This window comes from Cynocephalus volans, chromosome 5 (genome assembly GCF_027409185.1).
Source record: "Cynocephalus volans isolate mCynVol1 chromosome 5, mCynVol1.pri, whole genome shotgun sequence".
Taxonomy (NCBI): Eukaryota; Metazoa; Chordata; class Mammalia; order Dermoptera; family Cynocephalidae; genus Cynocephalus; species Cynocephalus volans.
This window is the reverse complement of record NC_084464.1, coordinates 164,141,852-164,168,019: the sequence shown is the minus strand read 5'-3', so window position 1 is coordinate 164,168,019 and position 26,168 is coordinate 164,141,852. Positions and strand designations below refer to the sequence as shown.

General features: G+C 51.0%; 1 protein-coding gene across 2 annotated transcripts in view; it reads left to right on the top strand.

Moving 5' to 3' along the window:
* Positions 1 to 4,331: 4,331 nt before the first annotated feature.
* UNC93A (unc-93 homolog A) overlaps positions 4,332 to 26,168 on the top strand; it is a 32,946-nt gene continuing 11,109 nt past the window's right edge. The window contains exons 1-7 of one of the 2 annotated variants that reach the window (XM_063098428.1): positions 4,332 to 4,418; positions 9,686 to 9,867; positions 10,706 to 10,935; positions 12,486 to 12,611; positions 21,947 to 22,161; positions 23,852 to 23,987; positions 25,499 to 25,630. In XM_063098428.1, coding sequence (XP_062954498.1) covers positions 4,332 to 4,418; positions 9,686 to 9,867; positions 10,706 to 10,935; positions 12,486 to 12,611; positions 21,947 to 22,161; positions 23,852 to 23,987; positions 25,499 to 25,630 — 1,108 coding nt within the window. The remainder of the gene's footprint in view (positions 4,419 to 9,685; positions 9,868 to 10,705; positions 10,936 to 12,485; positions 12,612 to 21,946; positions 22,162 to 23,851; positions 23,988 to 25,498; positions 25,631 to 26,168) is intronic. The other variant, XM_063098429.1, reaches the window with a different exon arrangement.

The following is a 26,168-nucleotide window of genomic DNA, read 5'->3' as shown; positions in this document are numbered from 1 at the left end:
GTGACAACTAAGGAGGCCACGAAACTAGGTAAAGTAGACATAATTGGCATTATCTACTTTGGGGACGAAGTTCACATTTTGTGGACGTTTGAGTGTTGTGGGAGTAAAGGCACACTATAGTCTTTGAGGGTTTACCAATACGGTTTAACTTCACTGTGGCTTTGCCTCTGTGGACAAAATAACCGATTGCAAACAGTACCTACAAAATTCCAGCACGGTCAGCACTTTTTGCTCCTTATCTGGGCACTGTAGACAAGCGTGGGCCTGGCCTTCAGCTGCCCATATCTCCAGCTTCCTTTGCTGCTCACAGCACTCAGCTGACCCCCTCCAAGCGAAAGGGCAACTGGCTCCACTTGCTGAGCCCAGGAGGTGGCCGGTGAGCTGCAGTCCTGGACCGTTAGCTTAAGCTGAGACGTCTGCTCAGCTGGGCGTGTGGGCAGCAGAGCTGCCCTGTCAGTGACTGGGTGTTGTTCTGCCCACCTCGTGGAGATGGGGGCAGGGGAGTGGTGTCCCTGGCCCCACCTTTCCATCAGTTACTGCTTTGTTTCTGGTATAGCACTCGCCATCTGGATTTGTTTGGTTTCTCTACTCGTATTTGCTTAGTTTATTGTGTTACCTCCACTAGAATGAAGCCCTATGAGAAGAGGGCCCCTGGCCATCCTATCAGTGTTAGCCCCAGCACCTAGAATAACATCTGGCATAGGGCAGGCACCCAGGATGTAGCTATGGGATGACTGTGGGCGTGGATTCTACATCTAAGGCAGCAGAAGGCTCACTGGAAAGGGGAAAGGACTAAGCTTTTAGAAAACAAGAGGGGTGTGTGTGTGCAGTGCCACTGGACAAGGGCTCTGCAGACTCCCTGGGACGATTTCGGCTGGATGGTCAGGCCACTCAAGTGTCCCAGAGGAAAATGGGTGCTAAGGAACCAGAGACAAAGGAAGGCCTAGAACCCCAGGACATTAAAAGCACTGTCCACAGCAACTTGGAGGGCTGATGTGATTCATAATAATCATGAGGGTGGAAGCATTTTCAGCTGAGTTTGCCATAAGGCGGGTGTCTACACTGTCTGATAAGTAATAGAGACTAGCTGATGGGTCTTGACTGGGGACCTAACACGGCCGACTTATCCTAAAGCTTTTCCTCTGACTGTCTCTCTGGCTTCGCCTCAGCTGAGGAAGAAGACTGATTCCGGGTCAATTCCCTGCTCAACTCAGGAGGGGGTCTCTGGCCAGGGAACATCATCACAGCTACTCGTCTCACTGGGGTTCCAGAAGGGCTGTCAGCCTGTTCCAAGATTTTAGAATGCTTTTGTTTGCTAGGAGAAAACACTTTCTCAAGCCGTAGCTGGGCTAATACAAATTGCTCTTCCTTTTAAAACAAAAAACACAAAGCATTGAGTACATTTATTTCCCAAGTGTAAGAATTCCTAAAGTAGACATTAATTTGTTCCATCCCCTACGTATACATTTTTTATCTCTAATGAATAGGACACATCTGAATTTATTTGGCGCTGCTTTCATTAACAAAGATTTCAGGTTTAAATGTCAAGAAAATTGATATTAATTTGCTTACTTGAGTACTTCCTTTAAAAGAGCAAACTGTTGATTAGACTTCCTTTAAATTAAGAGCAATTTTTAGCTTCTTAGCAAGAAATTTACTGACAAAACATGACTCTACAGCACTCAAACCCCACGGAGCATCTGGTCAACCAAGCAGTGGCAAACAGTGACATCTAGTGGTTGGTGGAGTCACGCCTGTTGTGCAGTGTCTTGGGTTCCCTACAACACTCTTCCCGCTGCTTACCAGGCACCACATCTTTCATTTCATTGCCCAATAAGTGATCATTCAATTCAGCGGGTCAACATGTTAATTTTAAGGAGTGAAATGATCACAGATACCTTTGAGTCACTTCCAGGTCCTCGTCTCCAGGACATGCTGCTCACATCACAGAGACCAGCTCAGAGCTGAGCCAGCTCCAGGGTTTTGGGGGTTTCTTCCTTCACCCAACCATACATCTGCAGGATTGTGTGTGTTAGGTGAGGACAGACTTTAGCCTGGGTAAGACAATAGCATCCCTTTGGTGATGGGGAAACCACTGGGTGACTATGTCTAAAAACTGTCCTCATCACGTGAACAATTTGGGGCTGCTGCTGGTAGACATCTCTTTTATGAAACAGTTTCTCCTGCAGAGAGCCAGGGCAGGCTGCAAAATACACTGTCCATTTTTTAAAATTCCTCTTAATACAGATAAAGAGGAAGGACTGGGAGGAAAAGTGTAGGAAGCAGGCGTGATCAAAGCAGTGATTTCAGAAATCGGTTCCTGACGAGATCGGCTGGGACAGAGGGAGATGGAAACAGAACCATGAGCTGTTTTCCTTTTCGCACAACCATGAAGTTTCTCAGGAGATACAGGTCGACTATGGGAAGAGCTGGAGTAGGAGCTGCTGGAAATTGCTCCCTGAGCCTGTTAGCAAATCCTAGAAAATGGTTCCAGTAAGTTTCAGCAACCAAGGAAGAAAGAACAGCAGGTAGCAGATGAAAACTTCAGGAAGGTCGTCTAATATCAAAATACGGGTCGTTTGTGGGTAATTATAAACAGGCCAGAATTGAAGTAAAGTGTTGCCAGAAAACAAAAGAGAAGTCAAAGTTAATTAATTGATAATAAGGTTAGTGTGGAAAAGTCCATATTATGCAAAATATTAAATTTCTTTAAATATTGCTCCAACTTGCATTTTCACTGAAAGTCAAACTATCATCTTAGTTAGTTAACATTTATTGGTGATTGCTCCATGTCAGGAGCTGCTCCAGGGCTGCAAAATTCTTAGCTGCTTGAGCTTTTGCAACCCTCCCTTTTCAAGAGGAACCTGAGGTTCAGGGAGTAACATCGCCCACCTGATACGACCCAGCTGAGAAGTGACAGGATTAGGACGTGAACCGACAGAGCTCATCGGCCTGTCTCCATGGCTAGCATCCCTTTTGCTAGATGGTGTTGCTGTCATGTCTATCAGCATGACAATCCATGTTTAATTAATATATCAAACCATGCGCTGGCCGGCTGGCTCAGTTTGTCAGAGTGTAGTGCCGATAACACCAAGGTCCACGGTCCAATCCCTACACTGGCCAGCTGCCAAAAAAAAAAAAAAAAAGGAAGAAAATCAGCTATTATTTTCATAAAACTTTTCCTTTCATAGGAGTAAGTTGAGCTATGAGAACTTCACCCCATTTCTTACTGGTCATGCTATTCCAATGGCATGAGAGGCTTCCTTAAACAGTGGTTAGAGTTACCAGTGCCGTAAGATTCGTCGTAAAGGTCCAAACTTGATCCAAATGACTGACTTCACAGAACTTTGGAAACAATCTACAAACATCAAGTTTTACTAGCAATTGGATAAAAAAATGATTTTTATTGCTTATTAGCTATGGGGCTTGGGGTAAGTTGTTTAAAGTTATAAACCTGCCCTGTCAAATACAGTAGCCACTGGCCACAAATGGCTATTTAAATTTTAATTTCAATCAACTAAAATCAAATGCAACCACGAATTCAGTTCCTCACTTGCATGAGCCACATTTCAAGTAGTCAATAGCCACATGTGGCTACTGCATCAGACAACACTGCTCTAGACCTAGAACACTAAATCTCTTAACTTTTCTGAAGCTCAGCTCTGTTTTGGGATGGGTCTAAGATTTGTAATAGTTATCACAGTACTGTCGTGGGTTGTAGATTGTATAGTACTGTACTCAAGTAAGTTGTATTCTTTAAATTATTGCAGTATGGTAAAATCATATGGTCTTTGCAATACTGAGACTTTGGCCCTGCAGTCTTATAGTCATGTTAGCTCTTTTTCAGAAGTTGAATTATGTATCTTGAAATTGACATTTATCATTTGTTCTTTAAGACTGGAGTGCATTCCATGTTCTGCACCATTGACAATTTCTCTTAATGTGGAAGGTACCACTATACATACATATAAAATATGAAATGTACCACTTTACCGTAAGAACCATATCTGTTAGAAATTAATAGGAAACATGTGCAATCACAAACTAGCTGATAAGAGCCATGATCTTTTGCCCCATAGAAAGGGGTTACTGTGGATTGCAGAGAAGGCAAATGAGTAACAGCGCTTCCTTGTACCTCATGGGGTCAGGGTAACTGTGCCCATTAACTAGCAGCTAGTTAACTAGCCCTGATGACTAACACACTTCTAACTCAGGCCAGAGAGAAAATGGGACTTCTTGGTACAAACTGCTTTTCCTGTGCCCCAGCTGGTTTCTTTTAGGGAGCTACAAATTTACGTGTCCACTGGTGGTTGTCACTTTGAATCGGCACAATGGAGAAGAGCCTGAAGAACGTCCTCGTGGTGTCCTTCGGATTTCTCCTTCTCTTCACTGCCTATGGAGGCCTGCAGAACCTGCAGGTGAGTGTGCACAGTGGTCATGTCACCTCGCCTTCTGAACTTCTCCTGGCCTCCGAGAGTCCCCATAGTTACTAATGGTAATGAAGTGGGATTTCCTTCTCTCCAGTTCACCCTAGTGTTTCTCCCTCGGCCCCCCCAAATCCTCCTCAACTGACGGTGGTTTTTATATGCAGTCCTCAGTGTGCGGTTTCCACTCAGTTCCTGCAGGGCTGTGCAACAGTGTCAGGTGCTGTCTGGACAGGGAGTGCGAGCGTCTGGAGACAGTGGTTTGAAGACTTCCTTTGCCCTTGGGTGCTTAAAAGGAGACACGAGAAAAATCACTGTGAATTTTATGGTTCTGTGCCCTTGGCTTGTGGTCAGGGGCAGTAATGTGAATTTGTCAAATTTCACCAGACCTTACAGGTTCTAAGCCTGCTTTAAGCAAAGCTGTGAACTTTGATAAGATAGTCCCAGTGTATTTTGAACTCCTGATGGCATGTTCCCCTCTTTGGGTCTGTGAGCCCATATAGAAACCTAACAACATTCTCTAAAAGGCTGTGGCATTGGTCATGTCTTCCTAGAGGTAGATTTGACAAATTTTCCTGAGGTAGTTGCATTTCAAGTCTGGTCTTTAACTAGGATAAAACCTCCAGGGGATTCCAGGGGTGGACAGGAAGCTGAGTGACCTGCCTTCACTCAGTGCTGCACCCTGTGGCCTGGGACTGTCACATATGAAACCTTTTAATAGCATCTGAAGACATTAGTCTTGTATGGTTTGTCAGTCAGGAGCAAGAATCAAGCACCTGCTGTGTGCATAGTATTGAGCCAGCAAAGGACAGCCTGGGGCTCAGAATCAGAGGTTTCTGTCCTCACTGTTACTACACAAACACTTTGGACTTGTAGGTTGTCCAAGAAGCTCAAATTCAGCCTTGAATTCTCAAGCACATGTTGTCTTCAGTGAGCTCCTCCTGAGTCCTGTTTCTGACGAGGCTCACAGAGAACGAAATGACAGCCAGTGCTGACTGTCAAAGTCAGGCTGGAATTGGCACAGACTCCTTTCCTGCTGTGATGGCTCATGATTCTTGGGGTCTGTGCCTCCCCCAGAGCTTTGTGATGTTATCCCAAAATGTTAGTGTGTATGAATTGAGCTCATGTTGAACTGTGTGCCTTCTGGTGGGAGAACACAGTGAGGGTGTGGACACTTGTGACACTTTCCCTTTGGGGAGCGTGCCTGCAGAGGGACGTTCCACTGTCAGCGGCAGGCAGCGGCTCCCCTGGGCTTGTGGCCTGGTGAAGAAGGGGTCAGAATTCTTAGGAAGCAGTCACCGTGGAGCTGGCAGCTGCTCGGCCGACTGACTGCAGATTGGCCTCTGGACTTGGAAGCGGAGGAGGGAGCAGGGAGAACTGCCGAGGTCCCCCTCAGGCTGTGATGCAGGATGCCAGGCTGCAGACAAATGTGGGTGACAGCCCTTCGCCTCTGTGGCTCCCAGCTGTGGGGAGCCTCCGTCCAGGAATCAGAGGCATCTGGAACATGCTCCACGGCCCTGGGCAGCTATGCCAGGAGGAGACGCACCACACACCCCTTCGAGGCTTCCCCCTTCCTTGTGGGCTCCTCGGGGAGGGAGCCGCCGTTGCTGGTGTCGTCCTGCCTTCCTCAAAAGACTGGAAATGTAAGAGCCAGACCTCCAACTCTGGCAGGATCGAGAGGTGTGGATCAATTCCACCCATCCACCTGCTCCACCCTGGGTCCCAGCCCTGACCCGGCCACATCGTCTTGTCCACTGACCTGGAGCATAAGAATGTTTGAACTGGGATAGCTGTCTCTATTAGGACTGGCTTAAAGGAGAAAGACGCACGGATGGGAGGGGCTTCAGAGCCACGGTGGAGCAACCCACCTCTGCCTGTCCTCCGACTGCTTTCATTGGTTGGCTTCATTCTCAGGCCCTAAGGAAGCCACACACACACCCTGCTTTCTCTCCTGAGCTCAGTAGCCCCACCAGGAAGACAGGCCCACGAGTCCCTGCCCTGGTCTGGATTAGAACGTGCACCTGCCCCAGGACCCAAGGACACTCATGCGTGGTGCTTCCCACTGTCCTCTCAACCTTTTTGGCCACTGTTTTCCTATTTATCATTCAGATCTCAATGTAGAGGTCACTCCACCCCTCATTAGGCACTGTGTGCACTCGGGTGTTCACGCAGCCCACGTCAGCACATGTGCCTGTCCACTGTTCCATCAGTCTGCGGGGTCCAGCGTGCAGGACCATGTCCACTAACATGTCACCACATCACTGTGCCTTGGACAGCATCCCACACAGACGGTGCTCCGTGCATACAGGTGAATGTGCATCTGCCCACAACCCTTTGGGGGCTCACCTTGCACTGAAAGACTCCACCCAGGTCCTCAGATGCACGTGGGCTCCTCCTGGTCTAGCCCTGGCGAGCTTTCCAGCCTCATCTTGCAGTGGTCTTGACAGCTGTGCAGAAGCACCCACGTATCCTGTGCCGTCTCCTGTCCCAGCATGGGGTCCAGGCACACATGTCCCCACAGCACCCCTCTGCCCCCGCCCGCATGCTCACCCTTTCTTTGTCAGGCTGTCATCCTCAGCTCACAGTGGCTTCCACTCCTCTGATGTCTTCTGACTCCGGGGTGGCCCTTGTGCCCCTCCTGGAAACTCACGGGACCTGTCTCCACTCCCTTGGGCCTCCCAGCCTGACTGCATGGCCCGCTGGTGGGTCTTGCTGACACGCTGGAAGCTCCTCGATGTCCAGCAGCTCCGCGAGGACAGTAGCTGTTTTCACTTCTTCTTGTGCCACTAGGCCTCCAGTAGTCAGTGCCCAGTGGCCTTTTTGTTGAATGGCTAAAAGGATGTCATAATTGTTTATGCGAGTAGGCCTTACACGCTCAACAGATGCAAGTGCTTATTATCACACATGTGCTTTGCATGTCGGCTCTCCTAACACCTGCAAGTACAGGTGTCTGAACCTGGTCACTCACAAAGAAAAGACATGTGCTTTCAAATGTGGTTCCTACATTGGGTATTGAAGTCTGTCTTCCTTTTCAGTGGTCTGCAGTCAAACTCCATCATAAATGACAAACACACCTTGCGAATTTGCAGCAGCAGCACAGGGGGTGGTCAAGAAATCCCAGTGCAGAGAAAGGCGGCAAGCTTTTCGTTAGCATAGGCAGAGGCAGCCAGCTCATTAATGCACGGGCATTTAATTCAGCTCAGGCTGAAGCAGTTATCTCACTCCATACCCCCGGCAACTCTAGTTATACCAGAAATTTCCAGATGACCCCACTTCAGAGGGTGATGTTCAATTTCCATCCTCCAACCAGATTTCAGAGTTCTTGTGGGACTGGCCATTCCTGCTTTCAGTTTTAATTAACCAACGACTATCATTAAGTACCTGCTTTGGGCAGGGCAGAGGGGATTTTCAAGAGGCAGAACGTTTCTCCTGCCTTCAAAGGGGTTGTAATCCAGTTGGGGTGATGTCCAGGGTAACCAGAGTGGAGCGGTCAGGTGACTGGTTGAGAGAGAAATTCCAAAACGGGGTCAAAGAGGAGCTCTCCATGGACGAGTATCAGGGAGGGGCTTAGAGACCCCTGATGTGGAGCTGGAGAATGGACACAGCTTGGAAAGAGCCGATGAGGGCGCTCCGAGCATGCTGAGGGGGTGACTTCCCAGAGGAGACGAGGGGAGGAGAGTCCGAGACTCTGGTGCCTGCTGAGGAAGGGGTCCGAGGAGTCTGGGACGAGGGGATGGGCGAAGGTATGTTTCCGGAGGTTAGCGTGGGTTGCACCGTGCAGGGTCTCCCCATGAGGGGGAGACCAGGTAAGAAGCAATTTTAGTAGTGTACGGGCTGGGTTGCATCCCCTCAAATTCGAATGTTGGAGCCCTAACCCCCAGTGACCTCAGAATGTGATTGTATTTGGAGATGCCACCTTTAAAAAGGTGGTTAAGGTAAAATGAGGTCATGGGTGGGCCCTGATCCAATATGACTGGTGTCCTTATAAGAAGAGGAGATTTGGACACAGATGCACAGAGGACACAGGGAGACAATGGCTGTCTACAAGCCAAGGAGGGGGCCTCAGGAGAAACCACCCTTCCTATGACTTGATCTTGGAATTCCAGCCTCCAGGACTGCGAGGAAACAAATTTCTGCTGTCTAAGCAACATGGTCTGTGGTATTTTGTGAGGACAGGCCTCCCAGTCTCATCCACCAGGCATCAGAATAACTAGTTTTTGGATCGTGAGTCTTGGGTTGGGTCCTGCTCTCCCCTGACCGGCTGCATGTGTGACTGTGTCTGAGTTACCGAATGTCCCCTTCTCCATCTTTTCCATGAAAAGGTACCATCTCTCAGCCATGAAAGGTAACGAATGCCAGGCCTGGCACTTTGCAGACACTTGCTAATGGTGGTTGTCTGAGACGTGGGCTCTGGCTTCTGCAGGGGAAGGGACCCTGTGGAGCCATGTTTCCTCCTCTTGTGTCTGGCCAGTTGTCTGGAGCACACCAAGCCCCCATCACGTCTGTGGAGTTGTGCCAGGCTGGATGTGGAAGGCAGAGGACACAGATGGGAGGGGCAGGCAGGAGCCCTGCTGCGAAGGACCACGGGCTGGGGGGACCCCTCCCCTGCCCCCCTGTTCTCTCCTGTTGCAAGTGAAGTAAGAGGAGGAATCAATCTTGCTGGGGTTTCTTTCACTGGAAAAGCCAAACGTCACCCCTGGGGTTGCTCTTGCCAGTCTGGCTCGGGTTGCCTGTTCGACCTCTTGGTCGTCCAGGCTCCAGGCTGTGAGAAAGTGAGTGTAGTTAGGAGACCCTTCTGTGGCACTTCATCTGGGCAGCCCTTGCAGACCCACCCACCGGGCACTGGACTAAGTGGCTTTGGAATCGTGAGACTTGGGCTGGGTCCTGCTCGCCCAGTTGCCAGCTGTGTGTGGGAGGAAACCGTGCGTCCCCTGGCCTGGTGCTGGCAGGAGAACTGCCCTGGCTGACTCGCAGCAGCTGTGCCTCCTGCAGGCACAGGGACCCCACTCTTCTGCTCAGCCCATCCCCTCCCGGTGTTCCCCCAGCCCCAACAGAGCCCAGGCAAGAGCCGGGCTTCCCCTCCCCTGATATTGGGCCGCAGTTGACAGGTTCTATGGAACTGGCCTTGGTTTCCTCCTGGCTGCAAAGAGGCTGAGTGCAGGAGGGCCTGCTGGTGGCTTCTGCGACCTAAGGTGGCCTCAGACACCTGGCCAAGCCTGCACCCATGTCCTCCCCTGACCAGGGCTGGTTTGTCTCCACAGAGCAGCCTGCACAGCGAGGAGGGTCTGGGCGTGGTGGCGCTCGGCACGCTCTACGGCACGGTGCTCCTGTCCTCCATGCTCCTCCCGGCCGTGCTCATCCAGAGATGCGGCTGCAAGTGGACCATTGCTGCCTCCATGTGCGGCTATGTGGCCTTCTCCCTGGGCAACTTCTACGCCAGCTGGTACGGCCCCTGCTCCCAGGCCCACCGTCCTCCCAATGGCACGGGCACCCTGAGCGTTGTCCACCGCTTCTGCCACACAGTGCTGCTCCCCGAGTCCTCTCTTGGTGTCTGGGACAGGGCAACATGGTGATTTCTTCCCATGTGTACCCCGCAGTCTTTTCCTGGGATCTGGCCTCAGCCCTTGGCTTCCCTGTCCACACCAGCGTACTTTTATGGCCCCAGTAAAGACAAGGAGAATCTTAATTTAGATGTGGAGGGTGAGTCTCGGGGGACTTGACTGGAAGGTAACCAGTGGACCCATCATGACAGAGTGCAGCCCCAGGGCTGGAGTGCACAGACCCTGCCTGAGGGTGGCCTGCTCCTGGGGAAAATGTGTCCTCAGAGGCCAAGCTCCAGCGGCTCTGGGTCACGCGTCCAGCCCCAGGAACATGTCTGTGTCTGAGAGACACTTTCCTGCAGTCCGGGGCATACTGAGGACGACAGCTTCACATTTTTCTTGCTGCCACTATGCAGTGTGCACGCCGGGTCCTTGCTGAGGAGGGCAAGGTCCGTCAACCCATCATTTTCTAAGGTGAAGCTGTCGGAAATACCAGAACCCCCAGCCTGCTCTGTCCTCCTTAGCTCACTGTTCATGGTCACGTCCAAATACAAGGAAACTTCACTGGCCTCGAATTTCACTTTCTCAAGTGAACCTGAACCAGAGCAGGCACCGATTTGCTCAGTTATCTGAGTCTAACGGTGACTCCATCAGTCCTGCCCATCGACAACCGTGATGCTTGCGGCGGGCGGGCGTGGGCTTCCGTCTGCCGCGGGCACGTCTGACTGTGTCCTCTCGCAGGTACACCCTGATCCCCACCTCCGTGCTGCTGGGGCTCGGGGCGGCCCCGCTGTGGGCGGCTCAGTGCACGTACCTCACGACCATGGGGAACACGCACGCGGAGAAGGCCGGGAAGCTGGGCAGAGACGTGGTGAGCCAGTACTTCGGCATCTTCTTTCTCATATTCCAGTCGTCCGGCGTGTGGGGCAACTTGATGTCATCTCTGGTGTTTGGCCAGACTCCTACTCAAGGTAAAGGGGAAAGGCCGAGCAATGGTTTCGAAGTGGGCGCGGGTTTCCCTGGTGGCCGTGGAGGGGTCACGGATCCAGTTCACACTTGGGCTGGCGAGTGAGGCCCCCCGACGTGGTCCTCAACCTGCCTGTGCTCAGAGTCGTCTGGGCCCTGCTCTGCCCTGGACAGTGGGGTGGGTGTGAAGATCTGCCTCTTCTGCAGGTGCCCCATAGGGGCAGGAGAAGCCTCGGGAAGGGGTGCCGTGGGGAAACTGAGGCTCACTGCTGACGGAATTAGTGTTCATGGAGTCATAACTGTGCTTTCTAGACTCTCTAAGAATGGGTTTGCCTGATTTATTTTCCTGCTGGATTGATCCCCTCACCAGTTTTTTAAGTGTTACAGGTTAGACCCCTTGTCCCTGCACTGACACATGCATTCGATGGGCTGATTCTGTGACTCATCTGTCTTGACCTGGCCCTGCCCAGACATGGACTAACGCCTGAGCCTGCTTCATGCCTGGCCCTCCGATGCCCCTCGTGAGGATTTAAACCATGGGCAGGGCGATCGATCTCTGTCATTCTCACAGGACGCCTGTCCCAGGGGGGTAAAGAGCACCACCCCTCCTGACCAGCGCCAGGGTGATCTCTCTCGCCCCGGTCCTCCATCTCGCCATCCCATATAAAACCCCACCTTTGGGAAACTCTAGCCACAATCCTTCCTCCCCTCTTCTGGCGCGATGACATCACTTGTTACGGGCGTCTGGAGAAGGGAACTGGAGGGTTACTACGCATTGATCTTCACTCGTGATTGCTGCCACTGTCCCTATTGCTGTCGCTGTCTGTGACAGTGCAGCAGAAAGCAAGTGACAGCTCTGTCTCTGTCCCCAAGATGCATGGGCTCAGAGCCCCTGGTGGGTACAGGGCCGGGGCATCCTGAGGGCGCTGGGGGCGTCGTGTGGCCTCCCGTCCTAGTCACCGCACCGCCCGCTGGCCTGGAGGGTGTGTGGGTTCCACGCGATGGAATTTGTGCTGCGAAACAGCACGACGCCGAATGTTCTTCCTCCCACCGGACGTCCCCGCTCTCTCTGGAGACTCTGATGTGAGTTCTGGCCAAGAGTCGCTGGCAGTTCAGATTTCTTTCTTTTAACAGATCGGGAAGTCAAATTTAGTTTTTTTAAAAAGAAAAGTTCTGAAATCACCTGCTGAGGTCGTGGAACTGGCCATGGGTGAACCTGAAAGTGTTCCTGACACCTGACTGAATGTGTTCTTTCTTTTTGACTAATTTTGAAAAGTTGAAAAATTTTAGTCACATCAGCAAAGTATTAGAACAAGTAGCCAGCGTTTGCCCCACGTTTATTCTTCTCTAAATCTTTGCAGAACACTAACATGACTCTACCTCCAGCCAAAGCCTGGGGACGTGGCCAGGGTGAACGCACTCCACGGCCCTGGCTCAAGCACCGGGTCCTTCCACACGGACTGATGTGGGGTCTTCTCTCAGAGTGTCCCTGTCACTTCTGTTCCTCCGGTGCCCGTGTCCCATCTAATTACCTGTGTTGCTTCCGCCTCCACAGAGGCCATCCCAGAGGAGCGGCTCACGTCCTGCGGGGCCAGCGACTGCCTGGTGGCCACCGCACCCACCAATAGCACCCAGCGCCCCTCGCAGGGGCTGGTCTACACCCTGCTTGGTATCTACACTGGTAGGTGCTCCTCCACTCCAGGGCGGGGTCCTGGGCACGGCGTCACCAGCCGTCCCTCCTGGGAAAGAGACCACATCCCCAGTGCACAAGTCACCTTCCTTATGAAACCAAATACGGGAGATCAGTGCCGTCGAACGGTGTCTGGGGGTGACGGAATCATTTACCTCAGCAGAGTCCAATACGGCAGCCGTTAGCCACCTGTGATTATTTACGTTTTAACCAATTAAATGAAAAATTGTGCTCCTAATTCCCACCAGCCATGCTCCAAGTGCTCAGAGGCCACACAGGGCTAACGGCGCCAGAGGTGATGTCCAGCCCCATGACAGACCAAGGCCCGGGGGCTGACTGCTGCTGTGTCCTCTATGTCCAGAAAATCCCTGGCCCTGAAAATCCCCATTCTCTGTACATCCTTGTATTTTTCTGAGGACTGTGTTTGAATGACTCCTGCTGAAAGGCTGGAGGCCTATGATTCGCAGTTACTGGTCACACGTGGCCAAAAGCTACAAACACTGAAGGTTTGTGAGAATACGGTCACCCAAAGGAAGTTACCCATCATGATGACTCTTCTCATTATGGGGTTAATGGAAAAATTTGTAAATAGTTGCATTAGTCCAATTCTGTTGCATAGAAAAAAATACCTGACGCTGGGTGATTTACAAAGAAGACAAATTTATTGTTTACAGTTTCTGAGGCGGGGAAGTCCAAAGTCCACCTGGTGGTGACAGTGACCCAGGGGTCTCACACTGCAAGGTGGTGGAAGCAGAGAGAGGGAGAGAAAGACAGACAGACAGACTCTCCTCTTTTAAAGCCCTCAGAACCACGCCCCTGACCACCATTTTTAATCCATTCACTACTGCATGGTCCTACAGTCCAATCACCTCTTCAAGGCCCCACCTTTCAATTATTATAATAGGATTTCCCACCTTGACAGTCACAGTGGGGGCCAAGTTTCTAACACATAAAATGTGGGGGATACAATTCAAGCAACAGTGAGTTTGGTGGCGCATAGTTCAATCCACTACAATAGTTTTGTGGATGACTTTACTCTTATATTCATAGATTTACTACTACTCTGGATACATTTAGAGTTTTAGGGTTTTTTTAACCATTTTGAAGGGAATTTATTTATATATTTTTAAATTTTTTTTTTAAATTTTATTTTGTCGTTTATACAATGTGGTTGATTACTGTGGCCCATCACCGAAACCTCCCTCCCGCCTCCCTCTCCCCGCTCCCACCCAACAATGTCCTTTCTGTTTGCTTGTTGTATCAACTTAAAGGAATTGTAGTTGCTATGTCTTCTTCCCCGCCCCCCCATTTTTTTGGGGGTGTGTGTGTGTGTGTGAATTTATTTATTTATTTTTATCTCCCACCAATAAGTGAGAACATGTGGTATTTCTCTTTCTGTGCCTGACTTGTTTCACTTAATATAATTCTCTCAAGGTCCATCCATGTTGTTGCAAATGGCAGTATTTCATTCGTTTTTATAGCTGAGTAGTATTCCATTGTGTAGATGTACCACATTTTCCGTATCCACTCATTCGATGATGGACATTTGGGCTGGTTCCAACTCTTGGCTACTGTAAAGAGTGCTGCGATGAACATTGGGGAACAGGTATACCTTTGACTTGATGATTTCCATTCCTCTGGGTATATTCCCAGCAGTGGGATAGCTGGGTCGTATGGTAGGTCTATCTGCAATTGTTTGAGGAACCTCCATACCATTTTCCATAGAGGCTGCACCATTTTGCAGTCCCACCAACAATGTATGAGAGTTCCTTTTTCTCTGCAACCTCGCCAGCATTTATCGTTCAGAGTCTTTTGGATTTTAGCCATCCTAACTGGGGTTAGATGGTATCTCAGTGTAGTTTTGATTTGCATTTCCCGGATGCTGAGTGATGTTGAGCATTTTTTCATATGTCTGTTGGCCATTTGTATATCTTCCTTAGAGAAATGCCTACTTAGCTCTTTTGCCCATTTTTTAATTGGGTTGCTTGTTTTTTTCTTGTAAAGTTGTTTGAGTTCCTTGTATATTCTGGATTTAATCCTTTGTCAGATGTATATTTTGCAAATATTTTCTCCCACTCTGTTGGTTGTCTTTTAACTCTGCTAATTGTTTCTTTTGCTGTGAAGAAGCTGTTTAGTTTGATATAATCCCATTTGTTTATTTTTCCTTTGGTTGCCCATGCTTTTGGGGTCATATTCATGAAGTCTGTATCCAGTCCTACTTCCTGAAGTGTTTCTCCTATGTTTTCTTTAAGAAGTTTTATTGTTTCAGGGTGTATATTTAATTCTTTAATCCATTTTGAGTTGACTTTAGTGTATGGTGAAAGGTATGGTTCTACTTTGATTCTCCTGCATATTGATATGCAGTTCTCCCAGCACCATTTGCTAAAGAGGCAGTTTCTTCCCCAGTGTATAGGCTTGGTGCCTTTGTCAAAGATCAGATGGCTGTAGGTGTGTGGGTTGATTTCTGGATTCTCTATTCTATTCCATTGATCAGTGTGTCTGTTTTTATGCCAGTACCATACTGTTTTGGTTATTATAGCTTTGTAGTATAGTCTAAAGTCAGGTAGTGTTATGCCTCCAGCTTTATTTTTTTTGCTCAGTGTTGCTTTGGCTATGCATGGTCTTTTGTTATTCCATATAAATGTCTGGATAGTTCTTTCCATTTGTGAGAAAAATGTCATTGGAATTTTGATGGGGATTGCATTAAATTTGTATATCACTTTGGGTAGTATGGACATTTTCACTATGTTGATTCTTCCAATCCAAGAGCATGGGATATCTTTCCATCTTCTTGTATCCTCTCTAATTTCTCTCAGCAGTGGTTTGTAGTTCTCATTACAGAGATTTTTCACATCCTTGGTTAACTCAATTCCTAAGTATTTTATTTTTTGGGTGGCTATTGTAAATGGGCAGGCTTTCTTGATTTCTCTTTCTGCATGTTCACTATTGGAGAATAGAAATGCTTCTGATTTTTGTGTGTTGATTTTGTACCCTGCTACATTCTTTGTCATTCTTGAATTTTGGAATTCATAAAGGCCTTGGATGTGTCCTTCTCAAAGACCAAAGGTTGGATACATTTCTGATTTGGTGGAACCGAGTCCAGCACTCCTGGGCATCAAAGGTTAGAAAGTCAGGACATGCTCCAGTGCTTTGTCTTCCCAGCAAGCTGCCGCCAGAGTCACTTCCAAACCAGAGGCATTGAGAGTGCACGTGTAGAACAGCCCCTTTAGGGGGAGCAATACGCCAGGCCTACTGTGGTCCAGGAGCCAAGACAGGACCGTCACCTTCAGTGAGCGTAGAGTCTCGTGAAGGAGGCAGATGTGCATTCAGCAACCCAAGTCTGATGCGACAGGTGTTTTGAGTGAAGTTCCCAGGTGACGTGTGGTTACATCTTCCTGGAGAAATTGGTTCCAGGAAAGCTGTCAGAGGAGGTGGTCCCCGGTGGGGTCTTGAACGACAGGCGGGATTTTACCAGCTGAGAAGCGGAGACAAGAGGGTGCCACAGGCTGAGGACATGAAAGAGCAAAGGTGCAGAGAAGCCCGATGGGTATGAGGAGCTGGCGTGGTGGGGGTCTGGTGGCGGGGAGAGGCAGAGGCACCAGAGGTGGGGGTCACATGGCTGGTTGTGGCCTATCTTGAAAGGCCTTCATGTTGAGCCAAAGGGTCTGAACAAGCACCGATTTGTATCCTAAACAGATTCTTGGGTTGGCGTAATTTGGGGGTATGGGAAACTGAGCAGAGAAGCTGGGTATGGGTCGAGTGCAGCTGTCCAGGAAGTGGTGAGGAGACCAAGACAGCTGCAGAGGAGAAGGGGCACTTAGGAGAGTTTAGAGTAGGACCAGTGGGACTCTTCGATGCAGTGGACATGGATGTGGGAGTGGGGAAGGGGCAAAGACAACCCTGAGTTTATGGAGGATTGGTGCAGTCTGGGAGGCGCCTGGCCTGATGGACTGCAGGACTGTCGTGGGGCACCCTATGGGCAGATGGGACCTCGGCAGGGTCTGCTGCAGGGCTCAGGCCAGAGGCTGATGCAGAAGTGAAAGTGGGAGGCATCTCTGGAGGTGATGGTTAAAATCACCGGAGTGGGCAAGATTCCTCTGGAGACAAAGCAGAAAGGAGTGGTAAGGGGACGTGGGTACAGCCCGGACCCCCGGGGGCACCAACACTGAAGGGCAGTGAGGCCAGGAGCCTTAAAGGAGATGGAAAACAAAGCTGGGAGTCTTGGGGGAAACCCAAGGCTGCAGAAGCAGCTGGGAGGGCATTGGAGAGAGTGGAGAGTGACAAAGGCCCCCAGAGGCTCAGGGAGGAGCTGGGTTGCAGTTCTGGGAGAACTGGCACGTGCGGCCTGGACTGCCGGGTGTGCAAAGCGAGGGGACAGTGGGGACGGGTTGGTGAGAAGCGGGCTGTGGGCTGCTCTCCTGGCTCCAAATTTTCTGCTGACTTGAAATTGTGTGCGGGTGTCCCCAGCGGGTCCCAGGGTTTCCATCCACAGAGCCAGGCCTGTGCTCTTTCACATCGCCCCTCAGTGGCTCCCCTCACAGTGGGAGACCAGGGGCCTCCAGAAACTCCAGGACCGGGTCAGGACGCTCGGGGACTGACCCAGCTCTGCCGTTTCTAGTCACTCAGCCCCAAAGAATTCTCTCGTCTGTAAAATGACAGTGCTCCTTCCAGAGCAGAGGTTGGTAAACCTTTTCTGTAAAGGGCCAGAGAGTAAATATTTTAGTATATAAAGAACTTTTTGACGCTCAAATGGCCTCTGTTGTCCACTGCGGGGGAAAGCCACAGACGACACGTGAATGAATGCGCGTGGCGATGGTTCTATAAAACTGTCTACAGAAGCGGGCACAGGCAGGTTTGTTGATCCCTGCCCCAGAGGAGCAGCACAGGCCCCAGAAACGTGCGTTCCTGCAGCGTCGTGGCTTCTAGGCCCTTGACTGCCCATCCGCGCATCCCGCACGTGTGGCCGTTTGCTGTGCCTTCTCCAGCGAAGGCTCGCCTTGCACTCCCCTCCGCTGTGTCCCTGTTTACACATCACAGGTAGTTCCTGGTTCCTGGAGGACCCGTAGCCTCAGCAGCACAAGTCCAGGAGCTTCTGTAGAGCAGAAATGACGCATGGTGATGTGGAGAAGCTGCCTTCTTATTCTGATCACGGCTTTTTTGCAGGATCTTATATGTCTCCTTTTTTAAAAGCAAGGCCATGGTACCGTAAAGAAAAAAAAAAAAACAAATGGGGAGGGAAAAGACGGACTAAAGGAACAGGAACTCCGTCTCCCTGGAGAGCTTTTCAGGGATGTCTGAGCACTGTTCTCTTGATGCAGTTTCCCGCGGTCATTCTCTTTAGAACACGGTATATTAGCTGTCCAGCACGGCCCAATTCCCACCTCCTCAGAAGGTTCTGGGTGACAGGACACCTGGACACACACATATATTCAGATAAAGAGGCGTGGCTTCTACATCCATGACCACAGGCTCCCACATGGCTTCCTGCCCCAGGGGGTTAGTGTCCTATTGGGCTGCTTGAAACTCAGTCTCTGCCCGTAAAGTGAGGCCTTGGAGAAGGGTCAGTGGGGACAAGCTGGCCGGGTACGTGCCTTGTGCAGCCAGCTAGTGGCCGGCGTGGAAGGGGCACTGGTGATTGGGAGCGCTGAGCACCTCCCACGCCTGGGCCTGATGACCCGCTAGACAGTTTGCAAATCTATAGGAGGCAAAGGTCAACTGTGAAGCACACAGCACTTCGTAAACTGTGTTAAAATGTTGAATTATTGTGAAATGGGGAGAGGTATTTTTAGCTAAGAGGGAAAGTAGCTGAATTGCAGGAAATATAGCTCAGAAGTAAATCAATACTTTTCTGGGTGGAAATGCATTAACAATGGGATTTTCTGAGGTGGGTGCTAGGACAGGCTTAACTGTTTCTGCAAACAATGTGGAAGGGAGTCGGCTTTGTAGGACCTCACAATTTTAGAAATGCTCAGCTGTGCTGCCGTGGTGAGGCCCTGAACCTTACACAGAGGAACCTGTTGGCTACAAGAGATGGAAAAAGTATTGGATGATGTTAGCAAGACAGGGTAAAGAGATGAAATAATTCCCACCATCTCTAAGGAGTGACAGGTCTAAGCTACTTAATCTAGGAGTCAGTCATAGAAAACTGCTCTGGAGGATCCTGACCAGCGTCAGGAGAAAACAGACTCTATTCCTGAATTCACGTGTGATGCGCCAGACACCGTGGAAGTGTCACTGGCAGGCAGGAGAAAAACAGTCGAGATATAAAGATATCACAAAAGGCACTTAAATCATTGAGGGGCTGAAAGGGTTTCTACGTAAAGAGAAAGCTAGATAAACCCTGGTGCTGCAGGTAGAGAAATGAAGACGGGTCAAAGGCTGAAGTGGGCGGACGATGAAGACGGAGATTTAGTTGCTCATGTTGGAATTAGGAAAGTACAGGATACTCCCTCCAAGGTGAAATGAATAGTTGAATTCTTCGGCACAGACAACCCATGCACAGAGCTCAATGCCGACGCTGTAAAAGGGTGAGCGATGAGAGGCCCCGGCCGTGGAGAGCCACGCCTGCGTTACTTGTTGGACATGTTTAGTGCACGCACAGACAAGTAAATCCGCATGTCCCTCCTCATCAAGAGCAGTGGCGGCACAGCAGACACGGAGGGACGCGCCCAGTGTTTTCTCTCTTTTTACCATTTTTCTTGGGGGATTTTTCCATCTTAGCATATAAGGAGATATCTGTTTTATTTTCTTCAAATGCATAATACTCCATCACAGTTGGGATATGCCTTAATGTATTTAACTAGTTCCTGTTGAAGGACTTTTATTTTTCTTTTATGTTTTAATTTTTAAAATTTTTTAATTTATTTATTGAATCAAAATCGATTATACATATTTTGGGGGTTGAACATTGAGATGTGTTGATTAAATCGGTATTACTAGCATATACATTGTTACAAATCGTAATTATTCTTTATGCCCTTGTCTAATCTCTCCCCTTCCCCATTCCCTCCCTCTCCCCCCTCTAATTGCCCTAGATTTCTTCTCTCCTTCTGAAAGAATAATGGTTACTCTGTTAACTTGTTACCTAGATGATCTGTCCAATGCTGAGAGATGTGATCAGCTCCCCCAATATTATCATAGAGCAGATGCTTCTTCTGTCACTCTGAAATGGGTTTTGTGGAGAGAGAGATCCTCTTCTTTTCTTTATCTCTGCCGGTGACTCTTTGTGTCAATGCACTCCAGTGGTTGGCAGACCATCTGCATGGTGGTTGTGGCTTCTAGCCACTTTGGTGGCAGTCTTGGTTATTGTGGTGGCTGTGGTGGGCCACCCACATGGATGTGATGTTTTTGTCATGCTCCTTGGTGCTGGCAGTGTGCCTGGTGGTGGGGGTGTGTCTGGTCCCCTTCTCCATGCCTTGGGCCCCTAGGTAGGCCACAAGGTGCTGGTGTGGTGTGCCTGGTTGTGGAAGAGTGGTCTTGTCCCCTTCTCCATGGCCCAAGTCCCCAGGTGGGCCCTGAGGCACTGGCGCAGTGTGACTAGTTGTGGGAGGGCAGTCTGGTCCCTGAGGCACTGGCACGGTGTGCCTGGTTGTGGGAGGGGGGTCCGATACCCTTCTCCATGCCCCAGGTCCCAGGCAGGCCCCGAGGCACTGGCGTGGTGTGCCTGGTTGTGGGAGGAGGGTCTGGTCCCCACCTCCATGCCCCAGGACCCTAGATGGGTCCCAAGGCACTGGTTCAGTGTGCCTGTTGTGGGAGAGAGAGGTTTGGTCCCCTTCTCCATGTCTCAGGTCCCCAGGCAGGCCCTGAGGTTCTAGTGCAGTTTGTCTGGATGTGGAAGTGGGGTCCGGTCCCTGGCTCCAACCTCCAGTTCCCAGGCAGGCTCCAAAAAATTCATGGTGTGCTTGGGCTGGAATTAATTTCTTGTCCTTTGCTTACTTCTGAAATGAGTGAACCTCCTGTGGGAACCAGTACTTGAGCCCTATAGTTGAGCTAAATTACTTCTTTGCTGCTGTTTCCCTAGGGAAGACTTTTTGTGCAGCTCAGGGTTTAATGGTTGACTTTTTTTTTTTTTTTTGTCGTTTTTTCGTGACCGGCACTCAGCCAGTGAGTGCACCGGTCAGTCCTATATAGGATCCGAACCCGCGGCGGGAGCGTCGCCGCGCTCCCAGCGCCGCACTCTACCAAGTGCGCCATGGGCTCGGCCCTAATGGTTGACTTTATAGGTACTTCCAGCTCTCCAGAGACCCGGTGCACCTGGGTTGTGTAGAATCTCTGATCTGGGCCTGAGTTTTTTCATCAAACTGCACCCCATGCAGTTCTGCATTCCCAACTAGTCTCCTCTGAGTGGTCCTGTGCTGATTGGGGGGTGAATCGGCTGTCCTTGCTGTGTCCCAGTGTTCTCCTGGTGGGCCCGTCTCCTCCACCACCTGTGCTCCAAACACTTCCCATGGGATGGGCCCTGCACTGGTCCCTTGCGATGACTCACTGGCCTCTGAATGGCTCTTTTTTTTCAGTTGTTCTGGATCCTCACTCCTGCGTGGGTCCATGGGAACCCTATTTATGGTCTTGCTGTCCTGGGGGCCATCACAGCCATCTTCTCCCCTGCAGCCTCCAAGCAACTCCATCCGAAGGGCACAGCTGTGGCTCCTGCTGGCTCCTGCTCCATACGCTCATCAGCTCCGGCCTTAAAGTGGCTGTGGCTGAAATGCTCAGAGCAGTTTTTTCTTTCTTTCATCATGGTGTCCCCCCTGCTGTAGGACTTTTAGACAAATAAGTTTGGAGTAAACAAAAAGTGTAGCAAATGGTACCCTTATGAGACTCATTATCCTAAAACAAAAAAAATAAAATAAAGGGCCGAGTCCGTGGCGCACCGAGTTCGGATCCTACGTAGGAATGACCGGTGCCCTCACTGGTTGAGTACTGGTCACGAAAAAGACAAAAATAAAATAAAATAAAAGCTGGCTGTTAGTAGAAATTGCTTGGCGGATTAGGATGAGGAGCAGAGTCAATAGTTAAGGATGCTAAGAGAACCTGGGATCTCTCCCTAATTTCTTGTGTTTTATGTGGGTCAAGACATCACTGACCCATTGTGGCAGGTGTCATGGGCAAGCCTGGAAGTCAACCAGCATGTGCATGATCAGGTACGACTGGACGTTTGAAATCACAGGCTTTTATGAGGTTCGGCATGTCTAATACCATAAATTTGGATTTGAATTAACTCTCTGTCCTGAAAGATGGACGAAGTGGCTGAAATAAATCTGTGCAAGGCATCGGGACCTCCTGTGTCCTGTAAATACTGCAGCCTCTGCCCTGTGTTTTCCTTCCAGGGAGTGGGATCCTGGCAATCCTGCTGATAGCCATATTTCTCGAACCCATACAAGATGTTCAACAGAAAAGTCAAGGAGAGAAGAAATCACCACCTTTTTGGTCCACCTTACTGTCAACTTTCAAGCTCTTTAGAGATAAACGTCTATGTCTCCTCACTCTGCTGCCGCTGTATAGTGGACTACAGCAAGGATTCCTCTCTGGTGAATACACACGGGTAGGAGACAACACAAAGCCAGGGGCTAATGTGATGCGTGGTGCTAATAGTACACCTGCCTGTGTCTGCACCTGAGGGATAACAAGGGGGTCTCTGGCCACCTGGCCAGAGCCCAGGCTGGTGGGAATGGAGCTCGAGGTGTTCCCAGCTCCACGATAGCTGAGTTTCTGACTGAAGATGTCAGCTTTCAAGACACTCCCAACTCACATGAGCTCCCAGTTCTTATCTCAAGGGAGAACGTCTTGCTTGCTTAGGGTCTTCGTGGGGAAAGGTCCGAAACTATCGAGTGGGCAGCTGTTACTGACTCACCACGTGTGATGCTCGTCTGTGTTACACCTGCCCGCATCTCACCCTATATTCTTACTTTAGAGTTAAAAATGGGGAAAAACGTGAAATTCATAACAACACTGAAATTCCTTATCACTCTAGTTTTCAAATGTATGCAGTGTTACCACCTGACATCTACGTGTCTGCAGGCAGGTCTCCCCGTGCACTCAGATCCCCGCCTGGACCCTGTGCTGCTGACCTTGTTATGCACAAAGGAGAAGCCTCTTTTAGGGGCTAACCAGAGCAGCAAGGGAATGCTGGACACAGAGTGACGCTGTTCTTGAACGGGACTATCAGAACACCATGGCCACCTCCCACAGAGACCACTCGCTAAGCCTCACTCTCTAGCTCACCTGCCAGGGCGGCTGCCCGTCCTGCAGCACCTGCTCGGCTGCCATGCGGGGACCTGCTTGTCCTGCAGCTGCCTCCCCTGAGAGCCGGTCCCCTCTCCAGGCACATGCTGGGGAGGAACGGAGCCTGTGGGGGCTGTCAAGAGCCTGGCCCGGCCTGGACCATCCCCGTGTCCTGACAGCCCTGCCCTCTGAGCCTCACACCTCCCTTATTGAGGAACCTTTCCCACTCTGTCCTCTGACAACTCGCTCCCAGACAGGGCTGCCAAATTAGCAAGACAAACAGGCAGTATGCCCGGTCACATTTAATTCCAGACAAACCACAAGTATCCTTCAGTGCGAGTAGCTCCTGGGCAGTTTCTGGGTATCCTAGATTTTATCTGGCAGCACAACTTGTAGGACCTCCTGTCTGGATGGAGAGTCTTACGGGTTTAAAACGATAAAGACGAGGTGATGAAAGAGTTCACTTGGTGCTGTGGACATGGCCCCTCCCCCTCGTCCCATCAGGCGGGTCACTGGCAGCGCCTCGGGTGGCTTCAGCCTCAGCTTCCATCCTGCCCCAGGGACAGGACGTGGTGGGCAGCGCAGAGAGTCGCTGTGACCGTCGCGGGGCACCTGGCCTCCTTCTAGTCTCTGTTCCAGGTTCCCTTCATTTCCTTTCTGTCTTCCTTTATCTGTCTTCACACCTAATAGGAAACAATCGACCCCACACTAGCCTCTGAATAACACGGTGCGTCCACCACACAAATGGCAAGGAGTGTTACACAGGGAAAGAAATTTGTCCACACATCTGTCCAAACTCTATCTTTTTACTTTTTATCCCAAAAAGGGCTTTCTTACAAACGTCAGCATTGTTTTCTTGCACTGGGAGCTACAGGGTCTGGACAAAAGTTTTGGGCCAAATTAGCGTGTCAGCTGTCACAGGGTCAAACTCTGAGCACCGAATTGCAGTTTGAGACGTGAGCCGCAGAGGGTTGCGGGTGGCGTGACGTGGCTCTGCTTGTCCCCTCCAGTCCTACACCACCTGCGCCCTGGGCATCCAGTTTGTGGGCTACGTGATGATCTGCTTCTCAGCCACCAACTCGCTGTGCTCCGCGCTGTACGGAAAGATCTCCCAGTACACGGGCAGGATCGCGCTCTACACGCTAGGTAGGTAGCGGGTTTGCAAGGCTCCAGCAATCGTCATTATTTGGCACATGAAGAGTCGGGGGAGCTCACGCGTGAGGGCTGACACGGTGCCCGTGAAACTCGTTGATGTCGGGGAAGCCCTGTGGGAACGCGCCCCTTCTTTCCTCCCTCCTTCGCTGCACACGCAGGCTCGGGGTCCTCTTCCACGCTGGGCCCGGGCAGGCGTGGCCCTCGGTGCCATGAGCACAGTGAATGACCTGTGGTTCCTGCCTGCCCGGAGTGCTGATGGGGTGAGGGCAGGGGTCAGCGGACGGTTCTGTGGAGGCACGTCCACATGGGGACACCTAAGCCTGCCCCGGGGGCTGCAGGGTCAGGAGGGTGGCTGAGGGGAGAGCTGCTGCTCACAGCGGCCTCGTACATGACTGTCTGTTAATGCAATGGACCAAGACAAGCATTTTCAAGCTGATGGACTCCACTCTAAGCTCATATTACCTTCTATTTTTAATTGGGAAGGGAAGAGAAGAGTCATAGCAAATGTGAATAGTGAGAAATAAGGTAGCGGATGGCCCGTGGTTCACTCAGGAGAGTGCGGTGCTGATAACACCAAGACCAGGGGTTCGGATCCCTATATAGGGATGGCCGGTTTGCTGACTTGGGAGAGCGTGGTGCTGACAACACCAAGTCAAGGGTTAAGATCCCCTTACCGGTCATCTTTTTTTTTTTTTTTTAAAGTCATTAACAAAAATAGTTTCCTAGTTCCCCAGTCAAGGCCTAAAGGGTCTCAGGGGATCTAGCAGGACACAGGGAAAATGATCTACATTTTTCAGTGCCTGCTGAGGGCCAAGGGCTGTGCACATGGTCCCTGTCTTGTCTTGACAATCTCCCTGTGAAGTAGACAGTGCCCACTTTATAGACAAGGAAACTGAGGAACGGGGGCATGAAGTGGCTGCCCGAGATCACAGCGGTGGGGAGTGCTGGGCAAGCCTGTCTTTCTGACCCTGCAGACCCTGCTCTTTCTGTTCTCTATCACCTGTCCAGGTGGTTCTGTGGCTGCTCCCCCATGACCCCCACCCCATTTGGAAGGCCCAGCTCAAACCATGGGGATACCCTCCTCCTGCCACTCTGTAGGTCACCCTAGTGAAAAAGCTTCTTTCTCACCGTGTCTGAACCCTCATAGCTAGGGGCTGCCTCAGGCCCAGACAGATGCCCTTCCTTTCAGACTCGGAGGCAGGTCACGCCCAGGCCCTGCCTGGCCAAGGCAGCTGGAGACCAGCGTGAGCTGCAGGTCACGCCCAGTAGGTGTGGGGCACAGTGTCCATTTAGAGTTGGCAACGTGCACACCTGTCTACTTACAAATTAAAGGTCAAAGATGCACCTGAACAAACACTTCTGGAGCATTTAAGGAAGCAGTGCCTACGCATAAAGCAGGTGTTGGAGAAGACAGCTCCTCTGGCATTAGCCTGTCCTAGACCGCCGGCCCCCTCGGGCGAGTGACCGACCACTCACCCTCTCCGCGCTTCCTCTGCACCCAGGTGCCGCCACCCAGCTGTCCTGCCTCATCGCGCTGCTGCTGTGGAGACCTCACCCGGGCCAGCTGGCCGTGTTCTTCGTGTTTTCCAGTCTCTGGGGCATGGCCGACGCCGTCTGGCAGACGCAGAACAACGGTGAGTGCCCGTGCAGACCCAGGTCCTCCCCGGCCTCCCTGTGCGGAGGGCCCAGCGGCCGCAGCCCGCTAGTGCGGGGCCCAGAGACGGGCGTCCTGCTCGGAGCCCTCACTGCCACCCACGCACGAAAGAGGCACCCTCCTCCCTGGGGTGGGCATCGTCCAGCTCAGGCAAAGATGCGGCTCAGCCCTGGGCGCGACTTTCCCCTCGTGATGAAGACTCCTCCTTAGTCCTGGCTGCGTGTGAAAGCATTTCTGAGCAGAGCAATGTGTTCCCAGGCACCGGGTGCAGGGGGACAAGGGGTCAACGGCACGTCGAGCGGCTCTCGGTTGGGATGGGGAGGTAGGAGCGTCAACTGGAGGAGTGAGCGTGCGGGTCACTGCGGTCAGCTCCTATGGGTGCTCGGGGCTGCAGGGACAGTTGTGAGTCTTCTGGGAGTACCAGGCAGGGTGCTGAGGGGCTGCGGCAGAGAGGAGGCTGGGCTCAGCCACGCAGGACCGACATGCCTGGGAAGGAGTCGGGCTCATTCGGGGTCAGA